At 49.7% G+C, this 12604-nt stretch overlaps 1 protein-coding gene across 2 annotated transcripts in view; it reads left to right on the top strand.

Annotated features, from left to right (window-relative positions):
• SIM1 (SIM bHLH transcription factor 1) overlaps positions 1-12390 on the top strand; it is a 48870-nt gene extending 36480 nt beyond the window's left edge. For both annotated transcript variants that reach the window (XM_064170028.1, XM_064170029.1), the window contains exons 11-13: positions 417-582; positions 8122-8527; positions 9594-12390. In XM_064170028.1, coding sequence (XP_064026098.1) covers positions 417-582; positions 8122-8527; positions 9594-10324 — 1303 coding nt within the window. In that variant the 3' untranslated portion in view covers positions 10325-12390. The remainder of the gene's footprint in view (positions 1-416; positions 583-8121; positions 8528-9593) is intronic.
• The last annotated feature ends 214 nt before the right edge of the window (positions 12391-12604 follow it).

Raw genomic sequence — 12604 nt, 5'->3', positions numbered from 1 at the left:
CACACCTGCTGAGTTTGCAGCGGTAGGGTTAAAAGAGTTGGGGGGGGGGGGGGGGGGGGGAGGAGTGTGTCCTGTTTATCGCTCAGCAATGCAGAGCCATAAGAGAATGCTCCCAGATCTCCATCCCGTTGTGCTCTCTTAGGGCAGAAAGCAGATCAGGATGATAACAGTTGGATGCAGAAAGCAATCACGTTTGCAGTACAAAAATAGTGCTATTGTTCAGCGAGCCCTGCTGGCTCCAAGTGCGCTAAGAGGATATTCTGCTTTGCCCTGGGTGGTTGGATACAGTTTGGGGTTTTTTTTGTCCTTACAAATATCTTTCATTTCCACCCCCCACTAAGAAGGCAGGAATGTTTCTTATTAAGATATGAAGTGAGTTTGTTGTGGCTTTGGTTTCACTTTTGCCTTTTCTGTAGGGATACTGAATACAAAGGACTGCAGCTCTCCCTGGACCAGGTCACTGCCACCAAGCCAACGTTCTCCTACGCAAATTCAACTCCAGCCATAGCAGATAACAGAAAGGGAAGCAAGTCTCGCCTCTCCAGCACCAAATCTAAATCAAGGACATCACCATACCCACAGGTAGCTGTCTCTGAAAACAAACAAACTCCCAGATGAAATATTTTTATGAACACCTTGACTTTTCCACTGTTATTTCATCCAAGCAAATGGCTCAGTGGTTACTCTGAGTGTAATACTCATAGGGGACAAGAGGTTACAAGAGGCTGGGGCAGGAATATGCTTCTTTAAACTGCTTCCAAAAAGCTGGAGGTATTCCTGCTTCTGCTTGGGTAATAAATTAGCAGCATCAGCAGTAAGAGAGCTCAGAGCTGCTGAGGGGTGGGCAGAAGGATGAGCGAGAATGCTGGGTTTGAAACACTTGGTTTGAGGGGATTGTGAGTTTTGCCCTTTGAGGAAGCTCGCTGCTGCTTGCCTGTCTGGAGTAATTCCAGCTTGGCCTGAAAGCTGCCAGGTGATTGACAGTACTTTAACACTGGAATCTTAGGCAGCAGGAAGGAGTTCTCAAGAGGGAAAGCAACAAGCTGGCTTGCTGAACTGCAGCAAAACAGCTTCTCTTGTCCAGTCTGGGGAAGAGAAGGCTGAGAGGGGGGCTGATCTATGTCTGTAAATTCCTGGGGGGTGGGTGTCAGGATGAGGGTGCCAGGCTCTTTTAGGTGGTGCCCAGGGACAGCACAAGGAGCAATGGCTACAAGCTGGAACACAGGAGGTTCCACCTTAACACCAGGAGACACCTTTATTGTGAAGGTGATGGAGCACTGGAGCAGGCTGCCCAGAGGGGTTGTGGACTCTCTTTTGGAGACTTTCAAAACCCACTTGAATGAGTTCCTGGGTGGCCCTCCTTTGGCAAAGCAGTTGGACTCCATGACCTCTGGAGGTCCCTTCCAACCCCTGGCATTCTCTGATTCTCTGTGTGCAAAGCTTTGGAAGGGAGAAAGCAGCAGGAGGTGGTCACTGGTGCCAGCAGATTTTCATTCTCTAGATTTCACTCTCAGGTCTAGTGTGTAAGGGACTTGTTCCTGCTTGGTTTGGTCTCTGGGCTGGGGCTTACCTAACCAATTTCTGCAGCCAGTGCCACAGCAGTTGCACGCTGACGTTGTCAGCAGCTGGGCTCAGACACATCTGTTTGCTGCCACAACCACTGTGTTTACTAAGCAGTGATGCAGTCTCACCCCCCTATGCCAGCACACAGTGGAGAGAAATGTATATATTGACGATTTTACTTCTAAGAGCTATGCAGTCCAGGTCAATATTTAGCTGCTATTGACCTCCATGGCTGTAGTTTCTCTGCAGGCACAATGTTTTCTGAGCTGACCTGGAGTCGTCGTCCCTGGGGCAGTTCAAGGCAAGGTTGGATGTGGCACTTGGTGCCATGGTCTAGCCTTGGGCACTGTGGTAAAGGGTTGGACTTGATGATCTGTGAGGTCTCTTCCAACCTTGGTGATACTGTGATACTGTGATACTGTGACCTCTCAGGGGGAGCCCAAGGGTCTGAATCACTTTCTTCTTTTCCTTCTTTTCCCCCTCAGAAGCACCAAGGGTAAGAATTTCAGCCCAAGGACATCTGTGTTCGGCACAGGGAGCACTTAACCAAGCTCCTGGAGAGGAACTCAGGTTCTCAGTTGTAAGGATCTGATTGTCCAGAGGTGTCCACAGCTCTTGTGCTTTAACCACTCTTCACAGGCATTTCTGTGGGCTGTTAGAGAGGTCTTCCTCTTGAGTGTGCCACATCAAACACTTGTAATCAAACTGCTTTAAAGACTTGGGAAAGATCCCTGCACCAGCACTAAATCCAGTTTTTAGGGTTACTGTGCATGGTTTACTGAAGTGATCCTTTGTCCTGCCACAATCCTTCTGGAAGTCCTCCTTTGCTACCAGGACAGTCCCAGCTGCAGACCTGTATTTCTCCCATGTCAGTTTGCTTTCTGAAGGTGACTGTCACCAGCATCCCCTGAAAGAGCTGGGGCTGCTCAGTCTGGAGAAGAGGAGGCTCCCAGGTGACCTTCTTGTGGCCTTCCAGAATCTGAAGGGGGCCTACAAAAAAGCTGGGGAGGGACTTTTCAGGCAGTCAGGGAGTGATAGGACTTGGGGGAATGGAGCAAAGCCTGGAGATTCAGCCTGGAGGTGAGGAGGAAGTTGTTGAGCATGAGAGCAGTGAGAGCCTGGAATGGGTTGCCCAGGGAGGTGGTTGAGGCCCCATCCCTGGAGGTGTTTAAGGCCAGGCTGGATGGGGCTCTGGCCAGCCTGCTCTAGGGTAGGGTGTCCCTGGGCAAGGCAGGGGGGTTGGCACTGGCTGATCCTGTGGTCCCTTCCAACCCTGCCTGATTCTATGATTCTCTCTGTCACCAGGAGAAATCCTGGACCAGCAGTGGTGATTTATCAGGGATTGTTGTTTGGAAGCTTAGGATGTTTCATCTCCAGTTTCACTCACATTCTCGTTACCATCACTCAAAGGGAAGCAGCTCTGCCAGTTGCCAGTATCTTGAGAAATGGCTGTGCCACTCATCATGACACATCACCATGGGCAGGGCTGGCAGCTTGGATTTGCATCCCTCTCATCCTTCTCCACCGCTGAACAAACTGTTGAAAGGCTCAGAGAAGCTGCAGTGAAGAGCACACAGCAGGTGCTGCTGCTGCCCGTGGCCCCCAGGCTGCAGCCCCTGGAGCTTGCCAGTCAGAGACTCGAGAGGTCAGGACTGGAAAAGGTGGTCCTGGGGCTTCATTTACACAGGAGCCTGGACTTGGCTGGAGGAAGGGAGCAGGAAGCTTAGTAGTAAAATAATGCCAGTGAGTAAAGTATCTCCCAGAGGTAAGGGACCCTTGGAGGATTTAAATGTGCATACCTCTTGTCCTTTTGCCTCCTCCCTCTCCCCTTACAGGTGTACATTAATGAGCACACCTGAGTTTTGGAGGTAAATTGGGCTCTTTTTAGCTCTTCTAAACAGATCATCTGGATTAATTTTGCACCCCATCTTTTTGGGCTCTATCTTTGCCTCCTCAGGGGTGACCTCATTGCTGTCTACAACTGCCTGAAGGGAGGCTGTGGCCAGCTGGGGTTGGGCTCTGCTACCAGGCACACAGCAACAGAAGAAGGGGACAGAGTCTCAAGCTGTGCCAGGGCAGGTCTAGGCTGGATGTTAGGAGGAAGTTGTTGGCAGAGAGAGTGATTGGCATTGGAATGGGCTGCCCAGGGAGGTGGTGGAGTCTCTGTCCCTGGAGGTGTTCAAGAAAAGACTGGATGAGGCACTTAGTGCCATGGTCTGGTTGACTGGATAGGGCTGGGTGCTAGGTTGGGCTGGCTGAGCTTGGAGCTCTCTTCCAACCTGGTTGATTCTGTGGTTCTCCTGCTGAGGTAAAGACAACAGAATGAGGCTGAATTTATAGTCAGCCTTTTTTTGCTGGTTTGGTTTGATTGGCTGGGGCTTTGGGGTTTTTGTTTGGTTGTTTGTGGGGTTTTGCTTTGGTTTTTATTTTTGGGGGGGCTGTTTGCTTGTTTTCATTTTTTTTGCTTGGTTTTGTTCCCCCCCCCCCCCCCATTTCTTCCTGCACCCCAAGGCTTTGCCAGCTTCCAGCATATTCAAAAGCAAAGCAAACTCCTCTATTTATAGTTAAAGCATAACTCCTGATCTGGTGAGGAGTCACCAGCAGTGGGGCTTATTTTAATGGACATGCTGTATTACTTTAATGTAAGCCTTTCACCATCTGTTCTGCCTATACCAGTGAATGCAAAGAGAACATATTTTACATTTCAGGATTACATTAGTAAAAAAAGTAAGATAAAAGTGATTTAAAAGCATGCATATGTTCTCAGCACAATGCAGCTCGCATCTGTGATGGCTCCCCCCCCCCCCCCCCCCCCCCCATGGTTAGGACACAAATCAAGAGGAAAGCTGCTAATGGTGGTGTAGTGAAAGTTTTTCATGGCAGAGAGGACTCTGAGAGGGTTTCACTATGTATTTAATGTTTATAATGATAAAAACCTGAGCAGGCTGCCAGAAAATGAGATCCCTCTAACAGCTATTGTTGGAACATCTGGCAGGCTGCATGGAGCAGGCTGATGTTGCTGTGTCTGACAGTGAGTGCTCAGGGCAGGGATACACCTGTAGAAATGGAAGGTCAGGGAAAAGAAAGCCACCTGAAAAAAAGAGTTCAATTCAAAGAACCAGAGAGTGGTAGGGCTTGGAAGGGAGCTGTGGAGATCAGGCAGCCCAACTGCCCTGCCAAAGCAGGGTCACCTAAGGCAGGTCACACAGGAGTGCCTGCAGACTGCTTTATGAGCCTGCCACACTCCACTGGGCTCTCAAAAATCAGGGTTTGCTTGGCCATAGAACTTACCATTCCCTGCTTCCTTGTCCCTTCAGCCCTCCTGAAGTTTGTCTTGGAGTGCAAATATTGTAGAATCTTAGAACTGTTAAGGTTGGAATCCATTCCAGTCCCTCAGAGCTCACAATCCACCACTGCTGCTGAGCCAGGGCTTGAGGAAAGTCAAGTGTCAGGCACGGCTGCCCTGTACAGAGGCATTAACAAACTGAGGCATGCTGATGAACATGTGGTAGGATATCAGTGCTGGGCTAGAGACCCTTCTTACAGCACTGCTAGCCCCACTGCTGTGCTCTCCCTGTGCTGGCACGCTGGCTTAGCACTCTGGAAGGCATTCCTAGTATCCAGGGGTGGTGATTTAACTTCCAGGTACCAGCTGAGGGAACCTTTGATTTATCCCTTGCTGTTGTTTGTGCCAGAAGACAAATCAGAAGTCACCCAGAGGGATTTTACCTGTTACCTGTCTAATCTTTTATCATGTTTTCATTGTGTCTGATGGTTCAGCTTTGTCAAAGTCCCCAAAATCATGAATTCTGCCCGCTAGGGGTCAAAAATCAGCAGAAAGAAAAAAACATTTCTGGTGAAGCAGGACTAGAATTGGGAAAACAACAGCAAAAACCAACCCAACAATATATTCACTGATTTCAATTGGCTACAATCTTCATTAAATCTGATTCCACTTCTCGTGGTCTTTCATCACTTGATGTATGGGAGTCTAATTCTGACTTGAGAGGTAGAGTTTCCACTCTCATTTCAGCACAGCAGTAGCTCTGATCATCCTTTCATTCCTGCCTTCATCAGCATGTCACACATGCCTGCATTTGGAGCCTCCACCTGTCAACATCAGATTCCCACAAGGGCAGTGGTAGGACTCTGGTGGGAGATGCAGCTTGACAATGCTAAATAGGGATCTGGTTGGCTTTAAAGGCAATTAGATGTGTTTTCTGCTGATGTCTGCTTGTGTTGTACCTTAAGAGCAAGCAGTCATAGCAAGCCCTGGTAGCCAACATTGGCCACAACTCTGTTAATTCCACACTGGCCGTGGTCCAGCAGCTGCTGCAGGTCACATCTCAAATGATCATCATTTACATTGAGCACAAAGAGTGGGCATGAAGTACTGCTGGTCTTGATGCCATGGGTATGTGGCCTTACAGGATGCAGCTCTGCTAATGAGCAGTGCCCTTTGAAATGGTCTCCATGCCTTTAGGTGCATGAGGACCTCTGCAACTGAATCCTTTGTGCTTGGGCTCATGATTAAAAAAGGGAAAAAAGGAGCAAATTTTCAGTTAAATGGAGAAATTCCCTTCCACAGCAGCTATATTGCACCCTGAAGTGCCTTTACAAACAGAATTCATAGGAGAATGTCTGCTAAAGCAAAATGGAATTAAGACTTTTCAATTTGAAAGGCTCTCTGGCAGCTCTGCTGTGAGGACAGGTTAGGGGTGTGCAGCCTGGAGAAGAGAAGGCTCCAGGGGGACCTTAGAGCTGCCTGCCTGTGCCTGAAGGGATCCTACAGGAGGGCTGCAGAGGGACTTTTCATGAGGGTGTCTGGAGACAAGACAAAGGGGAATGGTTGGAAGCTGAGGCAGAGCAGGGTTAGATTGGAGCTGAGGAAGAAGTTCTGCAGTGTGAGAGTGGTGAGACTCTGGCACAGGCTGCTCAGAGCAGTTATGGATGCGCTCACCCTGGGGGTGTTCAGGACCAGGTTGGATGAGGCCTTGAGCAGCTGAGTCTAGTTGAGAGGTGTCCCTGCTCATGGTGGGGAGGTTGGAGTAGATGATCTCTGTGGTTCCTTCCAGCCTGACCCACTCTATGATCTCTAGAACCTTGCCATGAGTATTGGTGACCCTCACTTGCTGACCTCCTCCACATCTGCATTTTTGCCTGAGGATGTTCTCCTGACAACTGATAACAAAGCCCAGCCCAGCTCCTCAAAGCCACAAGCCTTGCCTGCTTCCCTTTAGAGGAGCGATGGTGTTAACAACCAGCGCTCCCAGACAGCAACTGCAGCACTGCAGAAGTACCCCAGGAAACGCCAAGCCACTGCTGGTGCCGCACAGATGGTTTCAGTTGCTGCAAGGCAGACATCTGGTCAGCACTTCTCAGTTGAAGTCCATAAAACCTGGATGCTGGCTGATAATGAGGAGTTTCATAGCAACTCCGCGTAGCGCAAAGGCAGGTAAGCTCCTGCCTTCGGAAGAGAGGTCTAATGGCTGTTAAAAGCAGAGGCAGAGCAGGCATCTGGCTGGTGAGCGCTGGAATGGGAGGGTTCCGAGGTTTCATGCTGTAATGCGCTGATTTGTGACGCCAGTGTGCGGCACTGAAGAGGGGAGCATGCCCGGCGCTGGCCTCATCCCCCTCCGTGAGCATGGGTGAAATTGATTTAGAGAGATCCAGGAAATTTGACAGTTCCAATAAATAAGAAGATTTAAAAACGAGAGAGCTAAATCCTGGGAGGTTTAATAAGCATTCTTCTTTCCTTCTCTCCCATCTTCTTTCTTTCTCTCCCTTCTTCTTCTTTCCTTCTCTCCCTTTGTTGTCTTTCTTTCTCTCCATCTTCTTCTTCTTTCTTTCTCTCCCCTCATTGTCATCTTCTTTCTCTCCCCTCATCATCTTCTTCTTCCTCTTCTTTCTCTCCATTCCCTTCCCAAAAGTTGGAAACATTTTCATGAGTACCCATTCATCTGTGCCATTCAGTGGAACCCTTGCTCCTCCCTACAGAAACACTTCTGCTCCTCTTCTCTCTGCTCTTCCAGCTGCCTGCTGGCTACTTTTTTCTGTCTTGGGAGGACCCTGCTCTAAGAGAGGGTTCTGAATGCTCACCCTGCCTGCTTCAGCCAGCAGTAACCTCTCCTGAGAAAGGGCTCCTGGATTTTCCTTGTTCCAATGCTGCAACAGAGCTGTGGGGTCTTCAGAGTGAGAAGTGGGAGGCTCTGGCACAGGTTGCCCAGGGAAGCTGTGGATGTCCCCTCCCTGGATGTGTTCAAAGCCAGGCTGGACAGGGCCTTGTGCATCCTGGGCTAGTGAGAGGGGTCCCTGCCTGTGGCGTGAGAGCTGGAACCAGGTGGTCTTTAAGGTCCCTTCCAACCCAACCCACACATCTATGAATCTGTGAGCTCATTGTGGGCTCTTGTGCAGGGGAGGACCTGGAGCCCAGTCAGAAGGTGCAGGCGTGGGCATGCTGGCAGACCCCAAACTGCCACCCCCGCACTGCCCCTTCAGCGCACGCAGCTGCGGATTGCCCCCGGGCACGGTCACTTCCCACTGCTCCTTGTTTTGCAGTATCCAGGATTTCCCACGGAGCGATCCGAGTCGGACCACGAGAGCCAGTGGGGAGGGAGCCCCCTGACCGACACAGCCTCCCCGCAGCTGCTGGAGCCCGCGGACAGACCCAGCTCCCAGCACCACGACGTCTCCTGCGCCTACCGGCAGTACTCAGACCGCGGCGCTCTCTGCTACGGCTTTGCCCTGGAGCACTCCAGGCTGGCTGAGGACAGACATTTCCACACGCAGGCCTGCGACGGGGGCAGGTGTGAAGCTGGTCGCTATTTCCTCGGCACGCCGCAGCCGGGCCGGGAGAGCTGGTGGGGGTCTCGTTCGGCACTGCCTCTCACCAAGTCGTCCCCTGAGAGCAGAGAAACCTATGAAAACAGCATGCCCCACATCACGTCGGCACACAGGATCCATGGTAAGAGACGAGGAGGCTTGGCAGAAGTGGCACCGTGCCAGAGAGTGCACAGCGGCACAAACTTGCAGCTGCTTGTGCGAGAGGTAGAGAAGGAGATACACATCCAGAGGTGCTAACTGCTTATTCCATCCCTTCCCTAAGGGTAGTTAATACAGATGGTAATGGTCTGCAACTTCAGCTTTGTTGCTTGCTTTTGCTGTAAGCCCAGGCCCCCAGCAACAGAGCAAGGGGACACAGCCTCAGGTGTGCCAGGGGAGATATAGGATGGATGTTAGGAGGAAGTTCCTGGCAGAGAGAATGGCCCAGGGAGGTGGTCGAGTCACCATCCCTGGAGGTGTTGAAGCCAAGCCTGGCTGGGGCACTTAGTGCCATGGTCTGGTTGATTGGCCAGGGCTGGCTGCTAGGTTGGACTGGCTGAGCTTGGAGGTCTCCTCCAACCTGGCTGATTCTGTGATTCTAATTCCAGGTGCTAAAGTCATTTTCATGGTGACATCAAGTCTTAGGCTTTCAGCCTGCAGGTAGCTTTTGAGGTAGACTTGACTTGAACTTTGCTGAGGAAAGGAACACTTCAGCTTCCCTTGGAAATGTGCTGTTCTCATCTAGATCCAGGCAGTTCCAAATCTTGTTCTTTTCCAAATGGAGTGTTTTGACAACACTGTGTGAATGTTGCTGTCAGAGAGCTGTCTTTGGGCAGAAAATATTTTCTTCCATGGTTGCTGTGCCTGTGCAGGTACTTGGGTTACCCTCAAGCATCTCAGGTAGCTGTGGACATTGGTATTGAGCTGCTTGCAGCTCCTCTTCATGTATTTTCAGCTGTGATGTTCGCTCCCTATGCAGACAGTGGAAAGCAGGAGCTGCCACTGACAAGCCAGAGGTCTGTCATGGGCACTCTTGGTGCTCGGTTACAGGTCACTTGCCTCAGGTTTCTCTCTGTAAAACAAGGCTCAGAGTACTTGGTGGAATCCTGGGGTGGCTTGGGTCAGAAGGGCCCTTAAGGGTCATCTTGCTCTTCAAGATTTCTCACCTCCTTCAGCCTCAGTGCTTGTCCCCTTTCTCTCTTTCCTAGGCAGAGGACACTGGGATGAGGACAGTGTGGTTAGCTCACCTGATCCTGGCTCTGCCAGTGAGTCGGGCGACCGATACCGCCCTGAGCAATACCAGAGCAGCCCACATGAGCCCAGCAAAATCGAGACTCTGATCCGAGCCACCCAGCAAATGATCAAAGAGGAAGAGAACAGACTCCAGCTGCGGAAAGCCACCCCTGACCCCCTGGTGTCCATCAATGGCACGGGCAAGAAGCACGCCCTCTGCTTCGCAAGCTACCCCCAGCAGCAGCTGGCAGGAGACGTTTGCCGCGTCCCGACGGTTGCCAACACTCCTCCTTGTGAGCACCTCCAGCAACGAGATGGGAAGATCATGAGCCCCCACGAAAATGACTATGACAACAGCCCCACCACGCTCTCGAGGATGAGCAGCCCCAGCTCTGACCGAATATCCAAGTCGAGTTTGGTGCTGGCTAAAGACTACCTGCACTCAGACCTGTCCCCTCACCAGAACCCGGGGGAGCACCCAGCAGCCTCCCCCAATTACTACAGCTCGCACAGGCAGTACTTTGACAAGCACTCTTACACCTTGACTGGCTATGCCCTGGAGCATCTATATGACACTGAGACCATTAGAAACTATTCCCTAGGCTGCAACGGGTCACACTTTGATGTGACTTCTCACTTAAGGATGCAGCAAGACCCTGCACAAGGACACAAGGGCACCTCTGTTATAATCACCAACGGAAGCTGACGCTTTTGTTTTTGTGGTCTAAAAACTTCTGTCCTTTAAACAAAAGATAACCTTTGAGATCTAATTGGAAGATACTCTCTGTTTTCATGCCCTTGTCATTACCAGCATTTGATATACCACAGTGCACTAGAAAGAATAATTTGAGGCTTGGGGGGATAAGTTAAAAAATAGAAATGCCCTGGCAGGCAGGGTGAGAATGAAAGGAGCTAAATGCCAAGCTGGTGCCATGCATGCTGAGAAGGATGGAAGAGGTCTAGGCAGGGAATGCTTGGAGCAGGCTGACAGAGCAATCTTTGTACCTTGTGCAAGGGGTGGTTGTTTGGAAATGCTGCCATGGGCAGACCTGAACTGTGTGTGCCCCACGGGTCCCAGCCAACCAAACTGCTATGCACTGTTTCTGGACAGAAAGCTGGGAGGTGTTCCTGCAAAACACACATCAAAATGTGTGTTTCAGGGGAGCTGCTGATTCCCCAGGGGCCAGGTGTGCTGGGCTGGTGATTCCCTAGGGGCCAGGTGTGCCAGGCTGTTCCATGGTGAAAAGCTTCCATGGCTAATCAAGGTGAAATCAGAAAAGGGAAGAAAGAAGAGAGAGCTACTCCTGTTATTTCCTTGTGTACTCACAGGCATAGCTGCTTACAGGTGCTTGATCTGCAATGAGTCCAGTGAGCAGTGTCCTTATCATTAGCAGGATCAAGTATTTATTGCTGCTGTATTTGAAAGAAAGAGAGCCTTTCTCAGCAGGGTTTTGAGGAGTACATGGGGCTTGGCCATCTTGATGTAGAGGTTGGAGATTGTCCTCATGTTTATGGATGTTCTGGGTGGGTAATAGAGTGAAATGGAAAAAACAATGTTGGGAGAAACAGGCTGGGATTAGGAGTGGTCCAGGCTAGCACACACATTTAAGCCCATGGTTATGGGTGCCCTATAGTAATGATTATAAAGCAAGGAAAAGTTGTTTTAAGTGGCCAAATAGTTAAGAATGAATTTGAAACACGGGAGGAACTCAATAGAATTGTGGGAATTTTGCTGTAAAATACAAAAGAAATTGCATAAGTGCAAACTTAGAGGTGGGAATAGGCAAAGCCTCTCTTGTGGTTTGTCCTGATAAAGTTTTGGAGTAAATTAAGAAAGCTTAGGAAATTGTAACTCCTCTGTCTGAGATAGAGGAAAATAATAGGTGTGACTTGGAGGAAGAGCTGTGCATTCTTTTCTTGCTTGCAGCAGAGGATCTAATGAGCATCAGAAGATATTAGGGATGTCAAAGTCCATCCTAAGTGCATACATAAAATACTGAGGGGAGTCAGGGTTCTGAGAAGCTGAGTTGTGTCAAGTGCTGATAGTCTCAGGGCCTGTCCTACAGTCACAGGAGACATCAAAGGAGGCAGAGAAATGCTTTGCAGTTTTTAATGACCTCATGAACAGAGAGGCACTAATTGGTTGGAAAAGAGTAAACAAGAAACATGTGCTAAAAGAAAGTCAGCTGGGGCATCTGGGGGCATCCCTGCTGGTCCTGCCCTTCTCTGTTTTGGTGTTTAGATGAAGTGTCCAAGTGCCACAGGAGCAGGACCACCTCTCCCTATCACACCAGTGTGGAGGTGGTGGGAGTTGAGGTGATTACTGAAATGAGATTAGCATTAAATGTGGCTTCATTTGTCCCATTAGGGAGCTCAACATATGGGCCTGAATCATCAGTGGGCCTAAATCTAAACCAGCAGGCTATGAGCGGGTTAAAAATATCTTATTTTCAAATAAAACTAATCAGAAGCAAAAGCTAAACAATAACATCATAAGTAGAGATGCACTTGAAAGCAGAGGAAATTACCTCTCTGAACTTGGACTGTTGTGCATAGTCCTGCTCCCTCCAAGGCAGATTGTGAATCTTGACTTGAGTAGTACCTTGCTCCGTGAGCAACCTTTGTTGATCGCTCCTGGTGAAATGTACATTGGGCACAAGGCAGAACAACACAGTCTGGTCCTCATTATCCAAACCTCAGAATAGCAAAGGTGGAACAGAGCTCAGCAAAAAGATAAAGAGACTGGAAGCTCTAATAAAAACTTAAAATAAACTGGCTCTGTCATCTTTGTGAGGGAAAAGAAGAAGGGGGAATGGCACTGCTGTGCACCAAGCTCTGTGCAGAGGAGAGAGAAAGAGTGGTCTGAAGCTATTTGATCTAGCAGCAGAAATGAGACAGGGCATTGAGCGTTAGCCAAGGCAAAGAGAGAACGAATTTCTTTGGCCAGAAGTTTATTTGTCTAACTGCCAAATGAACAACAAAAGTC

The sequence above is a fragment of the Pogoniulus pusillus genome, chromosome 33, assembly GCF_015220805.1.
Source record: "Pogoniulus pusillus isolate bPogPus1 chromosome 33, bPogPus1.pri, whole genome shotgun sequence".
Lineage (NCBI taxonomy): Eukaryota > Metazoa > Chordata > Aves > Piciformes > Lybiidae > Pogoniulus > Pogoniulus pusillus.
The sequence above is the reverse complement of the archived record's forward strand: the minus strand, read 5'-3'. Positions and strand labels throughout refer to the sequence as shown.